The 25,545-nt window shown below is 36.3% G+C and overlaps 1 protein-coding gene across 2 annotated transcripts in view; it reads left to right on the forward strand.

Annotated features, from left to right (window-relative positions):
- The window catches only part of LOC107660172 (storkhead-box protein 2-like), a 78,714-nt gene that overhangs the window by 24,219 nt on the left and 28,950 nt on the right, over nucleotides 1–25,545 (forward strand). Inside the window, exon 1 of one of the 2 annotated variants that reach the window (XM_016449414.1) lies at nucleotides 8,517–10,062. The exons of the other annotated variant lie outside the window; for it this stretch is intronic. Coding sequence (XP_016304900.1) covers nucleotides 9,897–10,062 — 166 coding nt within the window. The 5' untranslated portion in view covers nucleotides 8,517–9,896. Of the gene's footprint in view, nucleotides 1–8,516; nucleotides 10,063–25,545 lie in introns of those variants that run through there. 2 annotated transcript variants of the gene reach the window in all.

Genomic DNA, 25,545 nt, shown 5'->3' on the forward strand with positions numbered 1-25,545 from the left:
ACACACTATACCAAAGTCCATGGTATAGTTCGAACACTGGTCATATGTCTATTTCTGGTCCTATTATTATAGTACTGTTATGACTTTTTTGCATTATGGCATTATTTTCAAGACAATTAAAAGGATGGTTCACCCAAAAATGAAAATTCTGTCATCATTAAATCACTCTCAAGTTGTTCCAAACCTGTACGAGTTGCTTTCCTCTGTATTTACTTAAAAAAAATACCATGGAAGTCAATGGCTACCATCAATTGTTTGGTTACCAACAACATTCTTCAAAATATCTTCTTTTGTGTTCAGCAGAATAAAGAACTTCATACAGGTTTGGAACAACATGAGAGAGAGAGAGTAAATGATGACAGAATTTTTATTTTTGGGTGAATCTTCCATTTAAGCACCTAAAATAAGATAAATAATTAGATAGTTTACATATTATTTACTTTTTTTTGCAAGCCTTCGTGTGTTAGCAGTTAAGTCCTTAATTCTGACGCTCAAATCAGTTTTTGCTTTTTGAATTTTGTTTTGGCCTTAAGGGATATTCCACCCAAAACTGAAATTCTGTTATTTACCGACCCTCATTTCTTTCTTTCTTCTGTGGAACATATAAAAAAATATTTTGAGAAAGGTTTGTCTTTTTTTTTTTTTTTGTCCCTACAATGGTCATTAATGGGCTCCAAAGTTGTTTGCTTCCCAACGTTCTTCAAAATATCTAGTTTTGTTTTTCACAAAAGAAAGTCAGTCATACAGGTTTGTAACTGGAAGAGTAGATGACAGAAGTGTCTTTTTTTTTGTGTGTGAATATCCCTTTAAATCCTGTGGCCTAATATACAGGCTTATTATAGGCCTAAAATGCAAAAATGCATCTGTAGCCTAAGAGATGACAGCAAACAAACCTGAGTGCTTGCATCTGTCAAAGAAGTTTGGTTATGTGCGTCTACACCAGACACGAGTGAAACTAGATCGTTCCCATTACAATCAACAGAGCAGTCCAAACTGGAAGCGGCTGTTCAGCTGGCGCTTGCCTTTTTTTCTATTTTTGATGTAGTAGCTACTTTAATTCATCTGTCAGAAATAGAATTACTTTATTTATATGCATGTGAATTGATTGCTTTGTATTATAGTCCTTTTATATATAAACAAATTTTGAGTGTAATGAAAACCCTTTATTTTACCTGTAAAGTACTACTTTTATTGCACATGTTAACTGTAATGACAACAATGATAGAACTCAACAGGAATATTTTTAACTAACAGTAACAAGTAAACAATTTCTTTATGCAAAATGTAACTTCTCATTGTTGTTATATTTTGATTTTGGGCTTAACACATCTGCCAGGCAGCTTCATTTCTCTTCGTTAAAGCCATGTTTTTGTAATAGACCAGCCTGTCGAAAGATGTAGACCAGGATTACAGATAGCGCCTGTGTGCGGTTTTAGGGAGTCAGGGCGATAAAAGTTTTCCTCAGGGATGGCCAAACAAATGTCAGAATGCCAAGATGTATGTGATGTGTCAAGGTCCTCCGAAGCTTTTTGTGCATGGAAAATGGAAACGGTCATGTCCTAATGTGTGCAGCTTGACTTAATATAGGACATGTATCATATGAAAATTAGATTAAAGAGTTTGGGGTGTTTGTAGATTGTGTGTATATGGGTGAAAGGAAAAACATCAAGGGTCAATGTAAGGGCCATGTAGAAACAGAATACGTAAATCTTAAAGGCATAGTAGCAAAAATATTTTTAAAGAAAGACTGACATTTTATCAGTAACTTCAGGGAAATAAAAATGGCTTTAAATTGGTCAAGCCATTTTAAACCTACTAACACAATCACAGACCGCTAATGTACTTTGAGCACCATGTCATTTGAAACCACCTTTAGTCCTTTGCTCTTTAATCTGTACAATATGATCACATTATTTCACATCCAGAACTTTTAAACACACCAGTCTGCCATCCCTTGAGAAACACAGAACTGTCTAGAACGGTGAGAACGTTGAGCTCAGGTACCTAATGAATGTTGAAGTTCCTCCTGCAGGTTAAGGGTTGGACTGAGGCCATGCAGTTGTGGTTTGGCAGAGGTCATTCTGTGCTGGCTATTTATTTCATGGAGGGTTATAATTGCTCATTTTTACTGAAATTAGGCTGCGGCAGGAGGAGTCCAGAGGCCTGGCCTCATTGGCAGCAGCTTTGCATTGGCGCTTTCCTGTTAGGGCATGCACATGGAGAGCTCTCCTCATTCAGTTCGCATTCAACATCCACATGTATTATTGCATGTTGTAAAATTCTTAATGCTTTCAGTTTAAGGAGCCACTTTTGTTTGGTTATTTTGATGTTGGTCAAGGTTTCTCTCACTAAAAACAGTTATGATTTAGAAACTGCTCATAATTAGAAACAGGCATTTTTCAAGCATTTCAGAAGTTTTTTTTTTTCCTGCAGTTTTTCACCAGAATAAAAGCTCTAATATTTTAACATTTGAAAGAAAATAAAAAGACAGCCGTTAATTAGTATTGTAATTGTACTGTTGTTATATAAAGTAATAATTAAATGAAAATGAATATTATTATATAACGTAAAGTTGTTATTATGATATATTGTAGTATATAATGCTATAGTGATATTTCCTTAGTGATTTAATTTTTATAATTTGAGTAAATATTTTTTTTAGCCTAATTTCATTTATTTTTATTTTTTTTTATGAAATAATGCACTTACAGTTTCATGGCTGTTACAAAATATTTATGGCGGGTAAATTTCTCAAGTCACTGGCCATTGGCAGGTGTGGCAGCTTGTTAGTTTTAGGCCCTGATGAGGAACATGTACACTAAATAATAATGTACTCATTGTGGCTTCACAGTAGTCATGACTTCTCAGTGACCTGTAGCCTAAATGATCTGGATGAACTAGGGAGGCAACTTTGAGTTGTAAATATTACATAGTACATAAAAATAATTTATTTCAAAAGAGCATAAACATTTAGGATTTCCATGATATGGCCCCTTTAAGGGCTTATACTTTTATGTATGAGTAGGGTTACAAAAAGGTGGAAAATTTCCAGTAAATTTCGGAAATATTCCAGAAATTTTGGAAACTTTCCAGGATTTTTTTGGAATGGATTTTTGGAAAGTTTCCGGAAATTTACCAGAAATGTTCCACCCCTTTGCAACCCTAACTAAAGCTATTAAAAATTAATTGAAATAAAAAATATAAATATTAGATGAAAATAGTGAATATTTTATTTATATTTTACTGTATTTACGCTATATTTTATTTCATTTTTTATTTTACTTGCCACCAAAAGCAAAACATGACCTGATTACTCAGAATAATAATAGCAAACTCTCCTCAACAAGATTTAGGTATCATAACTTGTAAACAAAAGTCCTTCATTTGTGTAAAAAAAAAAAAAAAAAACTATTATAAAGATGGAGACTGTGCCACACACATCATGAGAAAAGAGCCCACATCTGTATTTCTCTACTGGATTCTGGTCTCTAGATATGACTTTTAATATAAACCTCTGGGATTTTTGTTTTCTCATTTTATGATCCTCCAGGCGAATTTTGAGAGTCGGATCGCCTAAAGTAATAACACACCTCACACACGACTAAAAAGCCAAACAATATGAGGTGTCATTATGTCTGAACCCCAAACAGTGCAGGACCCGCTGAAGCTGGGTTGGAGATCAAAAGCATAAGCAACAGTACTAGTGATGCTTGCTTTAGTAAACACCACTAATTAACACTTGCTGTGCACCAACTGAGAGTAAAATATGGTTTACAATAGGGCTGCACGATAAATCGCATGCGATATTTAACGCGCATCTTTATATATGAGGGAAAGAACACATTCCGTTTAAATAACACTGCATTTTTCAGAAGTATGTCCTCAGACCAACTTTATAATACAAAACATTCACCCTGTGTCAGTAGAATCAAGAGCAGCATGCTTTTCCCATCTTGTCTTCATAATGCACACCACATCTTACATGGACTCTTGTAAACAGACTTTACTGCTGATTGTTTCTGGTCAGATTGTGTAGGGCCACTAATGGAGATGGCTCTAGATCAGTGTTTCTCAATCAAGCTCTAGATTCCCATGCACATTTTACTACACACGTCAACTGGTGTGAAGGTAAGCAGGGTTTTGCAGTTTATTCTTTGTGGGAGCTGAGTGTGCATATTTTTTATTTTATTTTATTTTTTATTTTTTGATCAGAATAGCAATTTAAATGAAAGGTGTTATATATTTCTTTGTTTTCTAGTGATGTCAAAAGCAAATTATAAAGCATGCTGAAGACAACCACTCTTGCTGTAGCTACATTTTACAGATGCTCTTTATTAAAGCAGCAGACCTCTGGCGTTTTTGGTGATATTGAGCGGGTTTCTTCCACACCAGTGGACATGTACCCATTTCAGCTCATGTGCACTTTACTAATGAGCTGATGAGCTACTGAATCAGGTGCCACATGAATACAGGTTAGATAAGGAAATAGGCCTATGCATTGCTCATGGGAGCAGAGTCAAAGTGCCAGGATCAAAAAAGTACTATAGTATATCTCATGACTTAAACTGCGGATTAAACTTTATCACCGTTTGCATTGTTGCTCAAAGCCGACACAACACAGTAGAGTTGCATGTTAGCAATTTCAGTCGTTGATAGCAGTAGCAGTGAATTTTATTCAGGTAGTGAATTTTATTCAGCGGTGAAAGTTATTCAGGTATGCAAAAAATTTATTTAATAGCAGTAAGTAGTTTTCTTTTTTCTTGTTAATTGTCTTTTTTAAATATGTTGTATTGACTTTGATTCAGAGCAGTTTTGCTTTTGAAACCCTTAGTCCAAAGACATGATGTACGTGTGACTGCATGTTCAGACTGGTGTAAAATAAAAGGCAACTTCTTAGTTTCAACACGCTGATTCCTATAGTCAGAGAAGAGCTTGTTTAATTGTTTCATTACTATGGCAAATGTAAGAGTGATTTTTGGTATTTTTGGAGGTGGAATGGCCTAAATATGGGCAAACAGAGCTGTCTGTGTAGCTTGGAGCGTTTTCTGACAACACTAATGGAGGCGTGTTTGGGATTGTTTGGCGTGGGAGTATCAGCGGTGTGTTTCTTGCAGTATGGGGTGCTGCGAGGAGGGAGAAGGAGATTGTGATGGTCCTGGAAGAAAAGAGGGTGAGAGAGAAGGAAAACAGTATGGTTTGAAAGCGGGGGGCAGGGTTGATAATTCAGAACACGTTTTTCTCATGCATGGGGGTTTCTGAGCTTAATGTATTAAAAAAACCTGCAGCCTAGCATAAGTGTGGGATCAGTCACACAGAGAGGACCGGAACAAGCTGACAATGGCTTGAGAGAAACCAATAACATTGTCTGGAAATGAAGAGAGACGCTTTGGATGGCTTTTCGTTATTGCACACTGAATCCGAAATTCTCATCCGAAATTTTCGCATGTTAAAAAAATACATTCAACCTCACGTTATGTCAATCACATTTACACACTGCCTCCGAAACTTCATCCATCGTAAAAAAAATTCGGATCAGTTTCGATTTTCTGCGTTTTCACATCTATAGCAAGTATTTTGATATCAAAGGATGACAAATACGAAAAAACATACGAAAATTTCGCACTCGGTGTGCAAGGACATTTAGTATTGTGGCAGAAACATGGTGAAGTGATGGTATTAGAAGCTTATTGGACTAATTAATCAGATGAGATGAAATAATCATATTTATGTACAATAACTAAGAATATCACAGTATTAACGTAGTCTAGTAACAAAAATAAAACCAAACAAAAAACAGTATTTGCATTATACATGTTTAAAAAACTGGTATTACAATAGAACCATCTTCAACTATTTTGATAATCAATTAATCTGGTGATTATTGCTTTGATTGTTGGATTGGATTGTGCTGGTGGTCCATTTATATTTGCATAATTTTGCATAGGTTTATGATGTGTATAAAATTGTTTAAAATATAAGTGTTAAAATAAAGTGATTTGGGGGAAATAAAATGTTTAAAGTTTTAGTTGTTTAATTTAAACCCTGAATTTGATGTTTAACAACAAATTCATTATGAATATACTTTGATATTTTATCACTTGTTTGCTGCTTAAATGCACTATTTTGTCAAATATGATAGCAAATATCATTACTCCAGTCTTTAGTCTCACATGATTCTTCAGAAATCATTCTAATATGCTGATTTGCTGCTCAAAACATTTCTGATTATCATTAATTTTGAAAACTATTGTGCAGCTTAATATTTTTGGGGAAGCCATAATAAATTTTGGAATATCAGGATTCTTACATTTTTGGAATTTAGCATTCAAAAGTTTTTTAACAGTTTAAATGTCTTTATAGGCACTTGTAAAAAAAAATTTGATAAAATTAAAAATAAAATATATACATAATCTTACTGACCCCAAATTTTAAATGGTATGTAAGTGAGGTAGAAATTTTTTTTCACTATATTTACATTTATTCATCTATACTGAAAACCTAGAAATTGTTAGTACATTTCTATTTTATGTAGAATTTCTCTATTTATTTTTATATATTTCTAACAATTACCAAGAAACATATATATATATCAGCTGGATTGACAGTGTCAAAAGCAGCAGATAGATCCAGCAGAGTAAGAACTGATGATTTGGAATCAGCTTTTGCCATTCGCAAGGCTTCCGTGAAGCTTTAAGGGTTTGCAAGGCGTGAAACGACAGCAGAGGGTTTCCCAGTGAAACTGTCATGCCAAGATGTCCAGACAGTGGAACTTTTTCATTGGCTGAGTCGTAAACATTTGGTGTTGCAATTGGTCAGAGAATGTTAAATGCAAATTCTGACAATCCCAAAGATACAGGCGGATTTGTATTGCATTCAACCTATTCATTCTCTGGGAATCAAACCCATGACCTTAGTGTTGCTAACGCCATGCTCTATATCCAACTAGATAAAACTAGCCACAGTGGATGCGTTGTCTTCCTCAAAACTGTCCAGACCTCATGGAAAGTTGTAAACTGCATTTGCCAAGACTCCTGAAAAGTTTGTACTAGTGAGCCAAGCTTGCATTTGACCTACAGCAGGTTTCTGCTCGCCATGACTCTATAGTGTTCCATTAAGAGCTGTGTAACCCAACACCCTCTGCCTGCAAAGCATCAGTGCTCAACCAAAACATTTCTGAAGCTCAAAAGACAGCGTTTAGTTAATCATAAATACTTAGACATTATTTGTTCCATTCTTTGAATAAGTAACCTTCATCCTTTTGTTTCCATTCAGGAATTCCATTCCAATTTGTTCGCTGCAAGCCGTGGGCACAGATTGTTGATATTAATGAGAAAGATGGTGATGGTCTGCTTTATTATGGATGGGTGACCTCTGATCTGTGGCGTATTGGAAAAACATTAGTTTCTCGCTGCTCATTTGGCTGGACAGAGAGGGAGTCCTCCCTCTGATTAATGATCTGCCCTGCGGAGGTGAAAGAGTCAGAAAGACAGAGCAGCCTTGTTAAATACTGTTTGTTGAAAAGTAGACCCACATTATACTGGACAAAATGGAAAAACATCTCACGCACAGAGTATCTTCAAGAGATCCTGTTTAAATGGTGTTTAGGGTGGTTCCTAACTGTGAGTGCCATTGGCCCTGTGGACTTTCAGAAAACAATACTTATACACTTTTACTAGTCTAATTTGTGCACTAACAATGTGCAGTAGTGGACACTATTAGAAAAAAAATGTAGAAAAATGTAACCTTAAAGATTACAGCTTGTTGTGGGACAGTGCCCTCAATTTTTTTTTTTTGAATACATTTCCGCCACAACTCAAATTATGTATTAAGTTTAATACCTTTTTGTGGATTGACAGCTCAAACATTTTTGGATTCATTTTGGATGGCTGATTCAAATGACTACTTTCATAGAATTTGCTAAGTACAATTTTATAAGTAAACAGTTTTTGTTTTTAATTAATTTAAAGTTTTGGTTTTAAAAATATTATATAACTTATTGCATAATTTGACAAAACTATAGCTTGTTTGGAAATGATGTGCCATCATTTTCTGTTCACCAATGATAGATGGATAGATTTTTATATATTTTTTTTGCGTTAAATGCCACATTTTCATTTGTGGTGTAAAAAAACATTTTCATCATCATTAATAGTAATAATAATAATAATAATAATAATATTATTTTTTCAATAAAGTTTTTAGCATGTGAAATTTAAAAGGATAAATACACCGAAATGTCCAGCATTTTGCTTCTTGTGTGTCTTTGTGACTGTCATATTTCCAACTCTGACTAAATAATGCAGTGTGTGTTTCCCGTGCATGAAAGAGAGAGATTCTGTCACATTCTCTCTCTGTCTGCTGACATGGAGTGATTGGCTGTGTTCTCAAACAGCTGCGTGATTGCGCTCCTGTCAGGAGAGGTGGGGGGGATGACAGCGTGACAGAGTGAGAGAGAGAAAGGGAGGGCGGGAGAGATCTCCATTCACCATTCCACGCTGCTCCCCAAACCCCCTTTTTCCCGCTCGCGCTACCGTGGAGGGATCTCTTTTATTGCATTCCAAAGGAATTTCTCTTGCAGCTGGTGCTTTAACTGACGGGAGTGAGTGGGAATTGTGAATGACTCTGCCTGGAGGAAGAAGGGATTTTCAGTGAAAAAAGCAGAGAAGAGAGAGAAAATAAGTTCTTTTGGAAAAGGTACTGCAAGACTCAACTCTTTTGTCATCCATCTCTTGCAGATAAGGGACTCCTCGTGCTCATTTCTCACACGCTCTTTACTGCGACGGTTCGACTGTCTGAGGAGCTCGCGAGGCAGCGTATGTAAATAATGCTCAGGGTTTCTATAGGCTGGGCGGACTGCCAGAAAGTGAGAACCTTCAGGGCTTTCTCTCGCCGTCTCTTTGTGGCGAGAAGCGCACCCTGACTGGATCAACAAGTCTGAAGACGGACAGCTCCTCAAATCATCAGGCGAAAGCAGGAGCTGCATGCGCCAGCCTTTTACGAGTGCTTGGTGCAAGAGAGGCAAGTCAGACAACACAGCCTGGAGAAAGACTAGAAGACGGACAGATCTTCACTCAGTGCATCAGTGTTTATCTTCTGAACGCGTCAGAAATCTCCAAGTCTTCCAATGCACCCAAGCGGGTCTCTGTGTGACATGTTATTTTTCTTAAACAGATTGAGCTCTTTCCAGAATTGGATTTGAATCAGAGAAGGGGGAGGACTTGGATCTTGTGTCTCCCACATATACGCTTTTTTTTCCCGCTTGTCATTTCTGCATGGTTGAAGGACCCTTGCCCTGCACACGAAGACTTTGTCTCCACTGTGGTTCCTGGTCTTAAAAGTCTAATTTGTTTTTGGGGGTCTCCTTTGTCTCAATGGCTCTGCACTAGTGGAGTGAAGCGCGACTGAATTGATCTTTTGTCTGAATCTAGGGTTCTTCTCACGGTGCAGCCCCCCACTCCAACCCCTCTAAAATCCCCTCCTTCCATCTCTCCTACATGAGTCCCCTCGTACCCTTCCTCCCTCCACTCCCACATACCTCCTCGTCTTCCATCCACATGCCGCTGCGATCGGAGAGCATGTGAGAGTAGTGTGCATGTGTTCTTCTGTTTGCAGAAAGCGCAAGCCAGGATTAGGTGTGTGGAGGGTGATGTGTTGCTGGATGCATCTGCAGTTGACCGATTCAGGACCGGGAGGACCCCAAACCATTCCTAAGGGATTTCACAACCCGAGCATCTGTGATTGAGTGTGTGTGCGTGCGTTTCACTGCATGCACTTACATCGGACTGACAGAAGAGGAGAGAGGTGGATAAGGACGGTATCCCGCCATGTCCGGAGTGTGATCGCGGTGGTGTGATATCAGAGCTGGTGCCGGCACACTGTGTTTATCGGGGCTCATCATGAAAAAAACACGCAGCACCACTTTGCGCAAGGCCTGGCCCAGTTCCGAATTCTCAGACCGGGCCTCCGATCGCACGCGGTCACGGAGCGAGAAAGACTATCGGCTCCACAAACATTACCCTAAACACTTCATCTCTCACTGTCCTCAAGGATTCATGATAACAGGTCAGTTGTCCTTTACGCTCCAATGGCAGAAGCGACACTTTGTTAATTTGTGCATCTGATTTTACAGCCAACCTGCATGTTGTGTTTGCTTTGAACGAATTACTTTCACCAGATTTAGGGCCGTGAGATGATTATGTCTGTTGCATTACAGATGCAGGTCAGCTATTTTTAGCATTTGCTCCACACTGTCTGAACATGCAATTGTGTTTGTGTGTGTGTTAGCCGAGTTTTGTTGCATCTGGAGCTTGTGTTGAGCGGCTACTCCACGTTTTAACACTAGATTTGATTTGGAATCTGTTTGCTTTTGGTATTTAATTTAGTTTGTTATATTTTACAAGTTTCTAGAGATGGTTCAATGAGGTTGACAAGTTAATCTAGATTTTGTTTTATTCATGCTTTTGCTTTAGCTTTATTATTTTTAGCAGCAAAGATTTACAGCGGATGAATTTAGAGATGCAATGTTTTGGCATGCTGGTTTTATTGTGCTGTTAGAATCTCAGCATGGGAAGCTCTCTTGAGATGTTGCATCCATAAATTAATTCTCTTAAAGCAGAACAACTGTAGCCATCAAAGCGCAACTTGTGAATTTCAAGATAATTATTGTCAGACTTCAAGTAGTTTTGTGCAATAAGAGTTTATAGCCTATGTATTTGTTGAATATCTGTCAGATATCTTGAATGCTATTAATATTGTTATTATTTTAATGTTGGTCCATGTCCACAGTACTGTCTCATACATAAGCTAAAATAGTTGAAATGTAAAAAATACATCTTAAGACTACTGCATTCTGTGACTTTCTTTTGCACTCTTTCCAACTGCTTCTGAACAAGAATGTGTCCCTTAAGAAATGCATCTGATCGAGGTCTGGTGGATGTGACCCTAAATCAACCTAATTATACAATCAGTACTTCCACAGGGAATTTCAGTGTTTTGATTTCCAGGCCTAGAGAAGTCAGGAAAATAATGAAATGGACTTTAGGAGTTGAATATAAATTGTTCTAGCTGTAGTAACACAGCTCTAAAATATTTTGTCGATGTAAAACCAAATAATTGTGAAAATCCTCATCCAGTAATCGCAAATAACTAGAAAAATGAAAACTGAAACTCAATCTTAATGTCAGAAAGATGTGGTAAGCCTTTTAGTCAGTCTAAAGGAAGCCCTGTCCTTAAGAGTAACTAGTCATACAGACAACTCACCGACCAGTCGACTGAAAATGTGTAGTTTTGCTCATCTGTATTCCAAATCTAGATTTGCATTTATTAAATGGTGAACTGGAATCAGATACGCTGGATGTGATGAGACCTGTTGTCACGATATGATATTTAAGCTAAGTTGATTACACATGTGCTCGTTTTGTGATATTTTACCTGACTTGTCCAGACCCAGAGGGCAAAATATAACAGGATAAACTGCATCTCATATTTTGATCGGCTAATTAAGGTTTCCTGTTGGATGTCATTATACCAAATCACTGCAGAGAGATCCCAGACCCAAGCTCAAGGCCTGAAACAACAGAGTGCTCCCATAAAAATAAATACTCTTATTGCCGCTGTGCCAGAACCCCCTCATTACAGCTGCTCTCCTCTGCGCTAACGAGAGAATTAAGAGGCGATGACCAAGGATTAGCCCATCCCAGTTTGATTAGTCTACGTCCAGCAGTCTCACCAACAAAGTCCAAGAATAGACGTCATGTAAGCCAACAATTGGAGGGAACTTGAGCCTGACATAAAATGCACCACTTGATGGTCCCCTAAAATGTTTTCGCCTTCCATATTTGGTGTCAGTGGTACATGAATTATGGTTCACTCGTTGACGTACATGAAGGTGCACAGCTCAAATTTACGCTGACCTGTGTAAAATGGCTATGTTCCATTTTGTTCCATTTTGATCCATTTGAAGTGAGAGAGACTTGATGTAAAGCTGAATGGTAATGGATAAACCGTATTGGTTTGAGGATCCTTCATGTTTCCTAGCAACATTGGGTGTCAAAGATTAAATAATGTGGTCATTGTGAAGTTTGGGTGTCATTTGGGGCATAAAGCACTAGCATGCGATTCAATGTGTGGGGCTGTGAAAGTGGGAGGTTCTGTTTTAAAGTTGGTTAAAATGATTGGACGGCTCTCTCTCGATGTAGCCTATAGGACTTGTGAATCTCAACTTGATCAGTTCCTTAAAATAGTGAATCTCCATTGAAGGGACTTAAAGTAGTCATTATTTAGAGAGTTCTCGTGACTGATATCAAAGCACTGGTGTTTGGTTTTGGTTGTAAAGTCTGCTGTTGGTTTGTTGAAGAGGCAGTTTCTGTTGTTAATGATTCCTGCAATCAGAAGGAATCATAGAAACAGCTGTTCCTTTCAATCTTAGATTAAAGGCAAATCATATTGTAGCTACTCCAGATTTAAATGCAAGGGTTGCATTTAAATCATAACTACGTTCATTGTCTGTATTTGATCATTGGTAAAATTACAATTTTAAAGTAACACTACAATACAGATCAGATGATGTACATTAGTCAGTGCAGTTAGCTAACAGGAGATGACGATGAACAATACTTTTACTGTATTAATTTTGAATAAAACTACATATAGTTTTACATTTCAAGTTGGGTAAATGTTCAAGTTGGCCATTGTTAGTTCATAATACCTAAATATGTTGTTATTCATTGATAATCTTGAAGCAAATCTGTCAAATCTTGTTAGCATTTCTGACTTAAGGTCCCTAGTAAAAAATAAATATACTGAAATGTATTTTAAATACATTTATTTCATGCTAAGTATGCTACAAATAAATTTACATATTTATGTGCTTAATAAAAATACCCTGCAATTATACTTTTGGTATACTAAACTGGTATACTTAAAGTCTGCAAAATTGGAAGAATTAATTTTGTACTTAATGCACATTAATTTTGTGGAAGTAGTGCTGAAGTCCAACTAAAGATATACTGAAGTATATTTGATTGTGCTAAAGTACAACTATTGCAAGTATACTTTCTTGCATTTAAAGACTGATATTATTCAAAGGTCATACAGTCCTCATTAATAATGGTATTAAAACACATTTTAGGCTTAATAACAAGAAATATGCGTTGTGCACAAGTAGTACTTGAATTATAATTTTTATATCTGTAAGTCTAGAGCGATATATCAGTTATTGTACTTAGTATGAAATAAATGTACTTTTAAACTTACAGTTCTGGACTGTATTTTATTTCTTTATTCATACAGGAAAGAAATTACCATAAACTACTGAAATACCATCACCCTATTGTACTTCTTCAAACAAATGTTGGAAGCATTTGCTCCGCAATATTGGTTAAAACCCACAGAAAATCAAATGACTCTGAATTCCTCACATGGCTTATGCAATATTTTTAGTGTGATGGCGGTGTGCTGCCGGTCGAGTGAGTTTGCGGATTGTACAAACCGCCTGACTTCTGGCTTGCATTCTCATGGAGGAGTGTTAGTTGGGAGCAGGAAGGTAAAAACTATGAAGTAAAGGTCACACAATCAACTGCATTGTTCCGAGATAAAGTCGTAAGCTTTGGCTTTATGGTTGATGCGGAACTTGACCCTGTGTTTTCTTGACTTTCATTACTCTTCTGCATTTCCAGTAACACATGCCTAGCGTGGAGTGCTAATTCATGCAGGTCAGTGGGGGAGTCATGGTATGCAATATCCACATGCAAATAGGGTCGACGGACAAGGTTGATAACTTACAGCTGTACGCGGACACTTTTGTGGGGTTTTAGATTTTCTTACTGATTTGTTTTGACTGGCTCCTCTGTTTAGTCCAATCATATTTACCGGTGTCCAAAATCTTTGTTCCCCAGTTTAGTGTTTTTCTCAGACAATGAGTTTTAAAACAATTATAGGGAATTTTATGCTGTCATGGGTGAGTTGGGAGAGAGATTTACTGTTATCTTACCTGGCTATCGCTCAACACAAAATTACACTGACTGACTATAGGGGGTTTTCTGGAGGAGTTCCCAGAGTCATTAGGAAGGTAATGTTAGGGAAGTCTGCATTGGTTTCAAATGTGTAATTAATTTGAGGCAATAAGTAATACGTTTTGGTTGCAGCCTCTGAGAGAAAAATTGTGCTACGGTAAGAGGAAAGATTTGTGCATTGCTAATTTAGGAAAACCTATCATATCTTGTAACCTAAAATGGAAACTTCTAATGTGATTCAAACCGCTACACATCTTGAGACTTTCAGATCCACTTCGGACACACACGCATACACACGTTCTCTCACTCACAAGAAAAATGCCAGAGCTCCGTGTCAGCTTGTGGATTTTGGAGGGATTCACTTAAATGGTGGCGAAATCCCAGACTTTATTTTTGTAGATACTTCAAATGGGACATCTGTTGTGGGATAGACTTCCACCTGCAGTTCCTTGATGGTCTTTGAAGACTTGCGTCCCATACTATTCCAAGATTTTCTGAATTAAGGGACCTTAAACTTTGTAATGCTTTTAAATTAAAAATAAGACGCCGATTTTGTGGCACATATGGAGATACCTTGCCATTACAGTATTAGCAGATTAATCATTTGTAGACTATTTATTCTAAATAGCTAACTGCCCAGATCAGAGACTTTTTCATCTTGAAAGGCATCTCAGTGCCGCAATCAGACTTGACTGACTTTTTGAATATGGTCATTATTTCTAATCTGACCCCGCTGGTATTAGACTGGCCGTAGTGTCACATAACAGCTCTAAAATAAATAACAGCTGGTCCTGCAGTTCAGAGCATACCGAGTAATTGTTGGCTGATTTTCTAGATGCGACAAGCTTAGATTTCAGTGAACCATGTGACTGGATTTGACCAATTACCCTTATCAACCTCTATAGCTCTCTTTTTACACACTGTGAAAAATGCTTCCTCAAGAACTACTTGTACTAGCATATAATCAGGTTAAGCTTCACTGCATATCATAATAATGATGCTATAGTGATTTGACAAAATTAGAATGGTGTTTTCTTCTGAAAGTCCAAGCACTGATATGAGTGAAAAGTTTTAATAGAATGAAAAGTATGGTAGCTATTTTTTTTTTTTCAAAAGCATGTCAGGACATGATGAATGTTGAATCATTACGGATCAATAGACATTCAGTAATGAGCACAGAAGCATTTTCTGCAAGCGTTGTGCTTAAAAAAAAAAAAGTAAAAATTGAAAAATTATGTCATTGTTTTGCCATAAAACTTGACTCCACTAAGGATCGTTTAAGGCTTTTTGTGCACATAACAAGCTGTTTTGTTAAACAAAAGATAAACTTTTCCATATTTTTGCATCTTAAACACCGTTCAAAGTCTCTTTGTCATATGTGCGGCTTTTGAGACACTGTTATCTACCACAAGCTGTTTTGATTGTTGGAGACTGTTTGAGCTTGATTGTCATTTTTGAATGCTTTTTGTTTGTTTTCTGGTGCTCTATGCATTTCCTTCCAGACTCTTAGAGAGTAGCTTTGGATGCCATAAAAAGGAGCGCTCCTCTAGTCATTTGATTGGATGGGAACGCTGAAGTATTGGCAAGCCACTCAGAATTGCCATGTACCCACAACACAAGTGCACACACAAACACACACACACACACACACACACACACACACACACACACACACACACACACACATCCACACACACACACACACTGGAACACACACAGTTGCACACCATGTTTTCATTGTCCATGATTTATTTGGATTCTGAAGATGTCGTGAAGTTCTCAACATTCTCCCTTTCTGTCTTTTTTTTTTCAGTCTTTCTAATAGTGCGAGCGACTTCGTGTCTAGTGACGGCAGTTCAGATTCAGCATATGAAGTTCACTGAAGTGTTAAATTAGGAGTTTTCAAACTGGAAAGTTTGAGAGAAAACAAACTGTTTTTATGGATAGCATACTTGACATATTAACTTAAGATAATGTAACACTTTCTTCTTGCCACTGTCACTTTTAGCTTTGGGGTTGTGAGGTACTATTTAACTTAATAATGAGTTTTATTTATATAGCGCCTTATCTAAGTAAATATTTCCCAGATAATATTTGTCACTTGTTTTGACTAGTACGACACAATGGTAACACTTTAGTATAGGAACCAATTCTCACTATTAACTAGTTGCTTATTGTCATGCCTATTATTAACACATTGGCTGTTTATTAGTACTTATAAAGCACATATTCTGCATGACCATATTCTACATTTTTAAACTTACCCAATACCTAAAATTAACAATTACCTTACTAACTAAAAGCGGCAAATTAGGAGTTTGAGGCATAAGTCGGAGTTAAAGGTTTGTTAATTGCAAGAATTGGACCTTAAAATAAAACGTGACCACCAATATAAAAACCTGTTGCGTTTATAATATAAAGCTTACTGTTTTTCTCACACTGTATAAATGAGAAATATATAGCTGTGTATATAATATTTATAAAATTTATATTTTAGTAATGCAATCACTTCACAGTATTGCAGTCACAGGTAATCGTCATTTTCTTGGCTAAAAAATTAGAAAATCCCTGTTCTATCACATTTATTATTTATTTTTGTGGAAAGTACAATAGGTCCTAATAGTAAAACAGACTAATTGGAGCTATGAAGTAGCACATGCTAGATTTGCGTTGCAGGCTTGCTTTGATAACCAAATGCTGTGGATTCTCATTTACGGTAATCAACTTTGTTAAAAGCCTTAAATCCAGAAAAAGGCTGTACAGATCTTTGTACAGTCCAGAGCTGTCTCTCCCGCTCTGATATCTCCATATTGGTCTTTCGCATATTTTTTCCATTCTTTCCTATCCCTATCCTAGACATCAGTAAACTGTCTTACAGTCTCAGTAAACTGTAAGATGTCAGTGGGCCCCAACTTAGGAGCCTCTGTTAATTCTCCAGCTAACTAAAAATCTGTTGTGCAGCCCTTTGGCATTTTATAATCATGGTTTTTATTTATTCTTCTTTTGGTCTTCCAGTTATTGCGGAAACAACTGAAGCTGTAAACCTTGAAGTTTTCAAAGATGGCTTCAGCCTGCTAATGTACTTTCTTTTATTTGCTCACTTTGTTTTGCCTTTCTTTATGTCTTGGGTATTCTTTTAATCTTTTCATTCATCAAGCCTACTTTGAAACTCAGTTCAGGCCGTAAATTGCAGATTGTGCGACAAGAATACAGGGATAGAAAGCTGTTTTAACACCGACAAGGTTGTCATCACCTCCTTTTGAAAAGGGCTGTGCAGTGTTATCCAGCATTTCCAATGAGAGAGCGTTAAACTTCGAACATGTCCAAAACTCTTTGTGGTTTTCTCAGCTTATTGCTCTGTAAAGGACAGCATTCATTTTGGAGTATGTCATGCTTATTGCCGCTCAAGGGTTCTTGCCATAGAATGAATGAATGCTGCAGTTCAGTACATGTCCTGGTGAGACCAAGTTAAAAGTTTTGACTGTTAATTGAAAATGGGTTGGAATAGTTGGTTATGTCTTTTTTTGTATAATTTAAATTTTTAATTTTTAATTTGGAGTTGAGGATTTAGATATATGCAGCCTCTCTGAGTGAGTTTTAATATGCTATGCTTTGGCTTGTTAACCTGTAAATGTTAAATTGTAAATGTTAAACAGCATATCTCAGCCCTGAAAGCAAGAATGTGCATTTAGCGTCTGTATTTCTTTAGTGCTGGAGATTTAAAAGGGATGAATTTTCACATGCAACTTCTTAGAAAGGGTTTTGCTGTTTAACATTTTCACTTTTAAGCTTGACTATAGTGAACTACTTGTTCAGACAACCCACTGACCAGTTGATTATGAAAATATGTAGTTTTGCATAGGGATGCACCAAATTTTCGGCAACTGAAATTATTCGGCCGAAAATGGCAAAAAAAGAATACGCAAAAAAGACAGAATAAATTGTACCAAACAATGACATTTTTGGTGACACGATCAAATTGCAACCAATGTAGAGTGAGAGGTGCGCACTCTTTATAATGCAGCAAACATGTCGGTAGTGTGGAAGCATTCAAAACTGTTCGAGAAAGACGCAAAAATCATTACAAGCACCGACAGCGAGAGACCGTTTAGTACTGCATCGCATGTCTTCGATGAGAAGAGGAAGCGATGGTTGTTGCTGGTTACTGTATGATGATTGAAATCGTGAAATGGCCTCAAACGATTAGTAAATTAGTAAATAAACTGCAGAATGTTACATTGTACGAATTGCATGTATTCTGACAGCGCTGCCCAAGCTCGTTAGCAAGGGTTCCAAATCCAAAGCCCAAGGAAAATCTGCACTGAAACAGTGTTACTCGTCAGTTGCTTAGTCACATTTTTATGAATTTTTACAAGGCATGTGGCAATGTGATACATGCAACGAACATATATTCGTAATGAGAATCATTTGTAAATCTGCTGTTGTCAACAAAAAGAAGCACTGAGGTCTTCCATCAACATTCATAAATGTTAGTATTGTCATTTTACTGTTGTTCTGTAAAATAAAAAAAAAGTAAGCCAATAATAATTAGTGCTGGGCGGTATGACCAAAAATGTATATCACGGTATTTTTCAAAATTATACTGGTTTCACGGTACATGACGGTATTTTTTTTTCATGCATGACCGGGTGTTAACGTGTTTAAGCGACATGCACCGGTATTGCGGTATTTTAAAAATTCATATCAAAATTCAAAAATGCATAAAACTGTGTTCGGTATTCGGCCGGGTTTCATTTTGTTCGGTTTCAGCTTTGGCCAAGATTTTTCATTTCGGTACATCCCTAGTTTTGCATTTCCCTGGCATTCATAGGATGCCCTACCGCAGTATTTCAGATCTTGAAATACATTTGGTCCTGATAAATGTGAAGTTTGTTGTTTATGCATTGTGTAATGAGGTCGTAATTCATATGATGTCAGATTAATTTACATGAAGATTTATTTACTGAAGCTCTAACTCCCTCTTACACTGAAAGTCTTTTATTCCAGATGTTTGATGTTTTGGCATCATCAGCAGACAGTGACTGGTTTGATTGCAAGGATTTGTTACTTCAGCAGGCAGGCGAAACCTGCATTTTGTGAGAATATTTCAGCAGTTGCTCAGTTAATGTGTTCAAAAGTTTGGAGTTGGGGAGATTTATTTTAAATGTTTGAAGTAGGGCTGGGCGATTTTTCCGATTTTATCGATTAATTAAAATTGCATGTTTTGCCACGATTTAATTTTTTAGAAATTGAGGAATCGCGATTTTAAATAGAAATATGACCAAATGTTAGAATTAGACACTTTGATAATATGCCAATGATAACAGTAAAGAGAAAAGAACGATCCAACCGCATGTCAGTGCACATGATTAACCACTTTACGTGTGACACGTTTACACCTTTTACGTTTACAAAGATGCGACACGGGCAGTGGAATAGGAAAAACATGCAAGAAGATTTGAGTGAACTTCTTTTAACTTGAGCGCCACGTTTTTAGAATGTCGTTTCATGCATGAGACGCTGCGAGATGTGAGTGCAACAGTCAAACGCGTCCATCTTTACATAGAAAAAACAATGGAAAAGCAGCGCAAGCGAATAAAAAAAACCTATAACTACTGCTGTATGTCTGATATTTTATGTTTGCATCGTGGTGACAGACTGAAAGCTGCTGTTGTTTTTACAGAACATTTATAGTTAATAATAGTCTACTGGTGTTATACCTTGAACATATGTATAAGACAAGTTTGTACAAGATGTAGTTGTAGTTCATGCATCTTTTCTGCAAAGATATTTAACAAGTGATTTGTTTAACATTTACATGTTGACAGCTTCATGTGTGGTGCACTTGGAATAGACTTTAACTATAGGGTTAATGAAGAAATCACGTTGTAGTTACTTTTTCTAGTTGGCTAGTTAAAAATCGAAAAAAATCGAGAATCGGTCAAATGTTAGGAAAAATCGAGATTTTAATTTTTTGCCATATCGCCCAGCCCTAGTTTGAAGTCTGTAATGCTCAAAAAGCCTGCATTTATTTAATTGGAAATACAATAAAACTAATACTATTGATAAATATTACATTTAAAACCGTTGTTTTCTATTTAATTGTTTTTAAAAAATGTAATTTATTGTTGTGATGCAAAGCTGAATTTTCAGCATCATTACTCCAGTCTTCAGTGTCACATGGTCCTTCAGACATCATTCAAATATGCTGATTTGCTGCTCAAGAAACATTTATTATAATTATCAATGTTGAAAACAGTTGTGCTTAGTATGTATGTAGAAACTGTGGTACATTATTTCCCCCAAGATTTTTTAATCAATGGAACATTCAAAAAGAACCGCATTCATTTGAAATAGACATCTTTTGCAACATTAATGTCTTTTATTGTCACTTTTGATCAATATAAAGGATTGCTGAGTAAAAGTAATAATTTCTTTCAGCAACAACAAAACATACTGACCCCAAACCTTTGGATGGTTGTGTTTGTATAATATAATGTAATATATATGGATGGATGCAGGAAGAAATCTAGATAAACTAGTTGAGCTCGCTAATTTGACCAGTCAATTTTCGGACACATAGTTGATTAGTTGACCGTCGTGACCCATGACTAATGTGCAATGACATCCATTAGTGCCTCAGGTCGTGAGCGATGCCTGAGCAATCATTATTGGCAATTCTGTCAATATTGGCTTTATCAGATGTTAACAGCATATTTTTATGATTTCCCTGCCGTTGTTATGATGCAGTTGCGAATGGATTTCAGTGTCTATACCAGAATCCATCGGATGTTCAACATCAGCGAAAAAAATTCCAGTATTGTTTTTGACTGCACTTGACTTGTGCACATATGCACATGTACATTTACCTATACGCACCTCATCTCCTACTGACATGTCAGCTCCCACACATACACTGCGGCATAAAGGATGCATCAGTGCATGCTGGGATACAGAAATGAACCCGTTAACCCACCGATGCAAGAATGCCCCCTGTGGAGAAACACACACACGTACCCGCACATTTACCCCAACACATACTCACTTTTTAATGTCTGTTTTTGAATATCTCAATAAATCTTTCATATGCACCCAGGCAGATGAGACAAATTTGTTCTCAGCTCATATGATTAATTAATGGGATTTATTTTAGTGTTTTTCAGTGATGAGATGCAAGAAGAAACATTGATTAAAAAGATATCAGTACTTTTGTTTCACAAAGATGTGGTAATCCATTTGCTTTAATGAATAGTTTACCTAAAAATTAACATTTTGAACAGACTGAAAACAAGTTGTGAATCGATCCGGCAAACTAGATTTGTTAAAAAGATTCTCATACGTTTGTGTTTTTCATACGAAACTGTTATAACTTAAAAATACATTAAATAAATGGCATTGAGTTTATTTTATGTAATTTTTTTTTGTAATTTTAGATCTTGACAACCCCAGTCCAGCGTATTCTTCTCAAAAAAAAACAAAAAAAACTTGTGGTTTGCAATAGGAATTCATACGGTTTGAAACATCAGGATGTGTAAACGATTTCTATATTTGGTCAACTATTCTTTTATTGTTTCTAGTGCTGTCAAATGATTAATCGCGATTAATCGCATCCAAAATAAAAGTTTTTGTTTACTTAATATGTATGTGTACTGTGTATATTTATTATGTATATATAAATACACACTCATGCAAATATTTATTTAAGAGAAATATGTTATGTTTATATATTAAATATATTTTTACATAATATAAATTTCATGAATATGAATATATACATGTAAATATTTTCAATATATATACTGTATATGTGTGTATTTATATATACATAATAAATATACACAGTACAAATTGTATAATTTCATATATAAAATGTATAGTAGATTGTAAAGCATTTTTTTTTTGTCCTATTTCTGCTTTCACTGGATGCATGGAAAATTCAGCAGGTTATATTAGGGAAGGGACATTATCAAAAATCTGCATAATGTAGGAGTCATTAATATTTTTGGAGTGTTTTCCCAGATGAGAAAGATTGTACATTATTATTAGTTTACCATTTTTAGAGTACAAATTCACTATAGCACAGGTGGGATCAAAGCTAACAGACATAGACTGAAATCCAATTTTTCGTGGGGTCTTTAATATCAAACCAGTGTATTTGTTCGGTCGAGTTTGTTTGTTTAATGTTGCCATAGTACTCGGTCTGTGAATGGGTTTCATTTGAATGACAAAGCAGCTAACGGAAGCCCCTTCTGCACTGTGGGGTATTGGCAATAGAGCTGTAATCATTTACATCAAAACCTTTACTTGCCAATAGGATCATTTGGTCACCATGATTTCTGTATTAAATGTAAATCTCAGGGCAGATTTCGATGTTTTCAGCTTCAATTGCATCACAGACGTAGTACTATAGTGATCTGTAGAGGGTATGTGGAGGGCAGTCATATTTTGAGCTAGAATTAGTTTTCTTTGATGTCTCCACTTGAGCAGAGCCATGAAACCTAGTCTCTTTTTTTTTTTTTTTTTTTTGGAAGACGGGCCAAACATACACACTCATGCAAATATTTATTTAAGAGAAATATGTTATGTTTATATATTAAATATATTTTTACATAATATAAATTTCATGAATATGAATATATACATGTAAATATTTTCAATATATATACTGTATATGTGTGTATTTATATATACATAATAAATATACACAGTACACACATATAATATGTAAACAAACACTTTTATTTCGGATACGATTAATCGTGATTAAATCAAGTGGAAAGGACACAGAGTGTATCTGCTGGTGTTTTGACCTGTTTTATGTGCCGTGTTGCCTGTGCATGATTTGCCCTGTGCAATTCAGCATATATTTTTAACCTTCCAGCACACTGGAGAACATTTGTTAAATGATGGATGGAAACCTGCAGCAGCTGTGTGTGAGAGATGCATTTGTGCATTTATAACGGCAGAGCATGCAGCTTAACGCCCTGCTTATAGTATCTCACATGCAACTTGTCTGTGAGATACTAGTGTCTAAATACGCGTGTATGCATTAAATTAAATGTGCAATACCGTATGTACAACTTTACTTGCTTTGGTTTGTATTTCTTTGATATGTAGAATACCTAGAGTGAACCAAACACCCAAATCGTCATCAGAGATATGGACCACTAGCACAGAGATTAGTGCGTTTTATAATCCGGAACTCCATGTAGAGCGACAGGAGTCAAATCCTCAGTTCTGTTTGGCATCAGAGCTGAATCTGATCTTGCTGTTATTATCTGAGCTACGCATTACAGCTATGGGACAAGTTATACTAGTATCGTATTAGTATGATTCACATTAGTATGATGAGTGTTTACTTTAAGGAGTTAACCTTTTGACAGAATCAGTTTAGAATCAAGAGACTTTTGCACAACCAAGCATCACATTTACTGTTCTGTTAGATGTTGCTGCTGTTTGTTTAAAGCACAGATCTTCAGTTCATTCCTGCAGCTGCGTTCCAGGCATTTAAAGTAAAGTTTATTTAAATTCACATTTCTTCAACTTTTAGGGCTCAAACATTGCAGTTATCCATTCTTTGAAAGAGATTGCATTAATGCTTGTTGGTTTTCTCTTTTGTTTAGGGCCATATCAAAGTGTCTTTTTGGTAAGCAAAGATCCAGTCTGTTTTAATGGTGGGAGGACAATGTAAACATTTCTCACACAATCATACACACACCTTTTCTAAGTGTTTGCACAACATTGGTCATGAATTTGAGTGGAGTTGCAGAAAAATGCCACCTGACAGCTTTTGGATGTTTTGATCCATCCTGGAGACGAGACGCAAGACTGAAGTAGCCAAAAATTGGAATTCTTTCAGATCTGTGGCAGGAATTGTTTTCAACTTCACTATCTTGCATGCCTAGACTTTCTGTTACCACCATCTAGTGTTACAACCATAACAGCAACTAGAGGATCAGGGCTACTGTTCAGAAGGTATTAGCGATTGAATTGTGAATTGAATTACAAAAATTATGAATATTTTCAAACTAGTTTCTGTCACATTGTTTACACTTTTGAGGAAATCAGTGTATGGCTTATTTATAATTGTCTTCGCACATTTAGCTGGGATTCAAGAGAATTTGAACAAAAAAAAAGGCACTTCACCTTTGAATCAGGGAGATCTCTGCCATACATTTCCGTATGGCAGTTGCCATACCCTAGCCCAGTCAGGTGTGCCATGGAAAATTATCCAAACTTCATATCTCTATTATATTTCGTTATTATTTTAAATCAGACGGTTTTACAAATATTTAACCCATTATAAGCATTAAAAAGAGCTTGTCAGTAAAACTTCGTAACGCCATTGTATCCTCAAACTGTCAGCGAAACCTCGTAACTTCACCCCGCCTCCATTCAGATTGACGTGCCGCGCACAGCCTGGAGGAGACAGAACTCCGCTTGTTCGCAATGCAAGGGTAAATAAATAACTGATGTTTGAATAAGTACAGCGTTTTCTTTTTCAAACACTATGTCTGTAAAGGCTAATGTTTTTTGTGTGTTTGAAGAGCGGAGAAGTAGGCTATTTGCCGTCTAGTTGTAGCCAATATGCTTTTGTATGTTTTAAATATGCTGTGCATATATATCGCTTCATCGTTTATATCATGAGATTTTGGCCAAGTGTATTAAACAACAAGAAAAACTAAGCGCCCATATAGCTACAATAAACATTATATAACCTGTAAAAGTTGATGAAAGCGTATTATGCAATGCACATGCTGTCTCAGATACAGCTGTTCTACTGACAGACAAAACACAGATCTCCGTCATTCGCCAGTCAAAAACTCGGATTTTCATGTAATGTTAAGTGCAAGTATCTAGGCCATATCAAAGTGTCTTTTTGGTAAGCAAAGATCCAGTCTGTTTTAATGGTGGGAGGACAATGTAAACATTTCTCACACAATCATACACACACCTTTTCTAAGTGTTTGCACAACATTGGTGGAGTCAAGTGTCATATCCTCAGGGTCATGCAACAGTATAGTGATATCGTTCTAGCAAGCACATGAGAGTTTTTGTTTGAAAAAGAATCTGAAAACCTGTATATCACTCTATATATTGTATTTATAATATTAAATATTATAATAATTTTATTGAATGTAATTTTTAATAATGTAGTAATATTAATTAAACAACAAGAAAAACTAAGCGCCCATATAGCTACAATAAACATTATATAACCTGTAAAAGTTGATGAAAGCGTATTATGCAATGCACATGCTGTCTCAGATACAGCTGTTCTACTGACAGACAAAACACAGATCTCCGTCATTCGCCAGTCAAAAACTCGGATTTTCATGTAATGTTAAGTGCAAGTATCTAATACCCCTAATAAAAAAAAGTATCTCCCCCCAACTGTCTCATTGTTTAGTCCCACCCCTCTAACACAAGTTATAAGATGATTTGTTGTGGCATCTGGCCACTCCTGTTAGATATCCTGACACGCAATACCAGAGTGACAACTGTCATGTGCTGTGTGTGTTTGTGTGTGTGT

Source organism: Sinocyclocheilus anshuiensis, unplaced genomic scaffold (assembly GCF_001515605.1).
Source record: "Sinocyclocheilus anshuiensis isolate Anshui unplaced genomic scaffold, SAMN03320099.WGS_v1.1 scaffold888, whole genome shotgun sequence".
Classification (NCBI taxonomy): Eukaryota; Metazoa; Chordata; class Actinopteri; order Cypriniformes; family Cyprinidae; genus Sinocyclocheilus; species Sinocyclocheilus anshuiensis.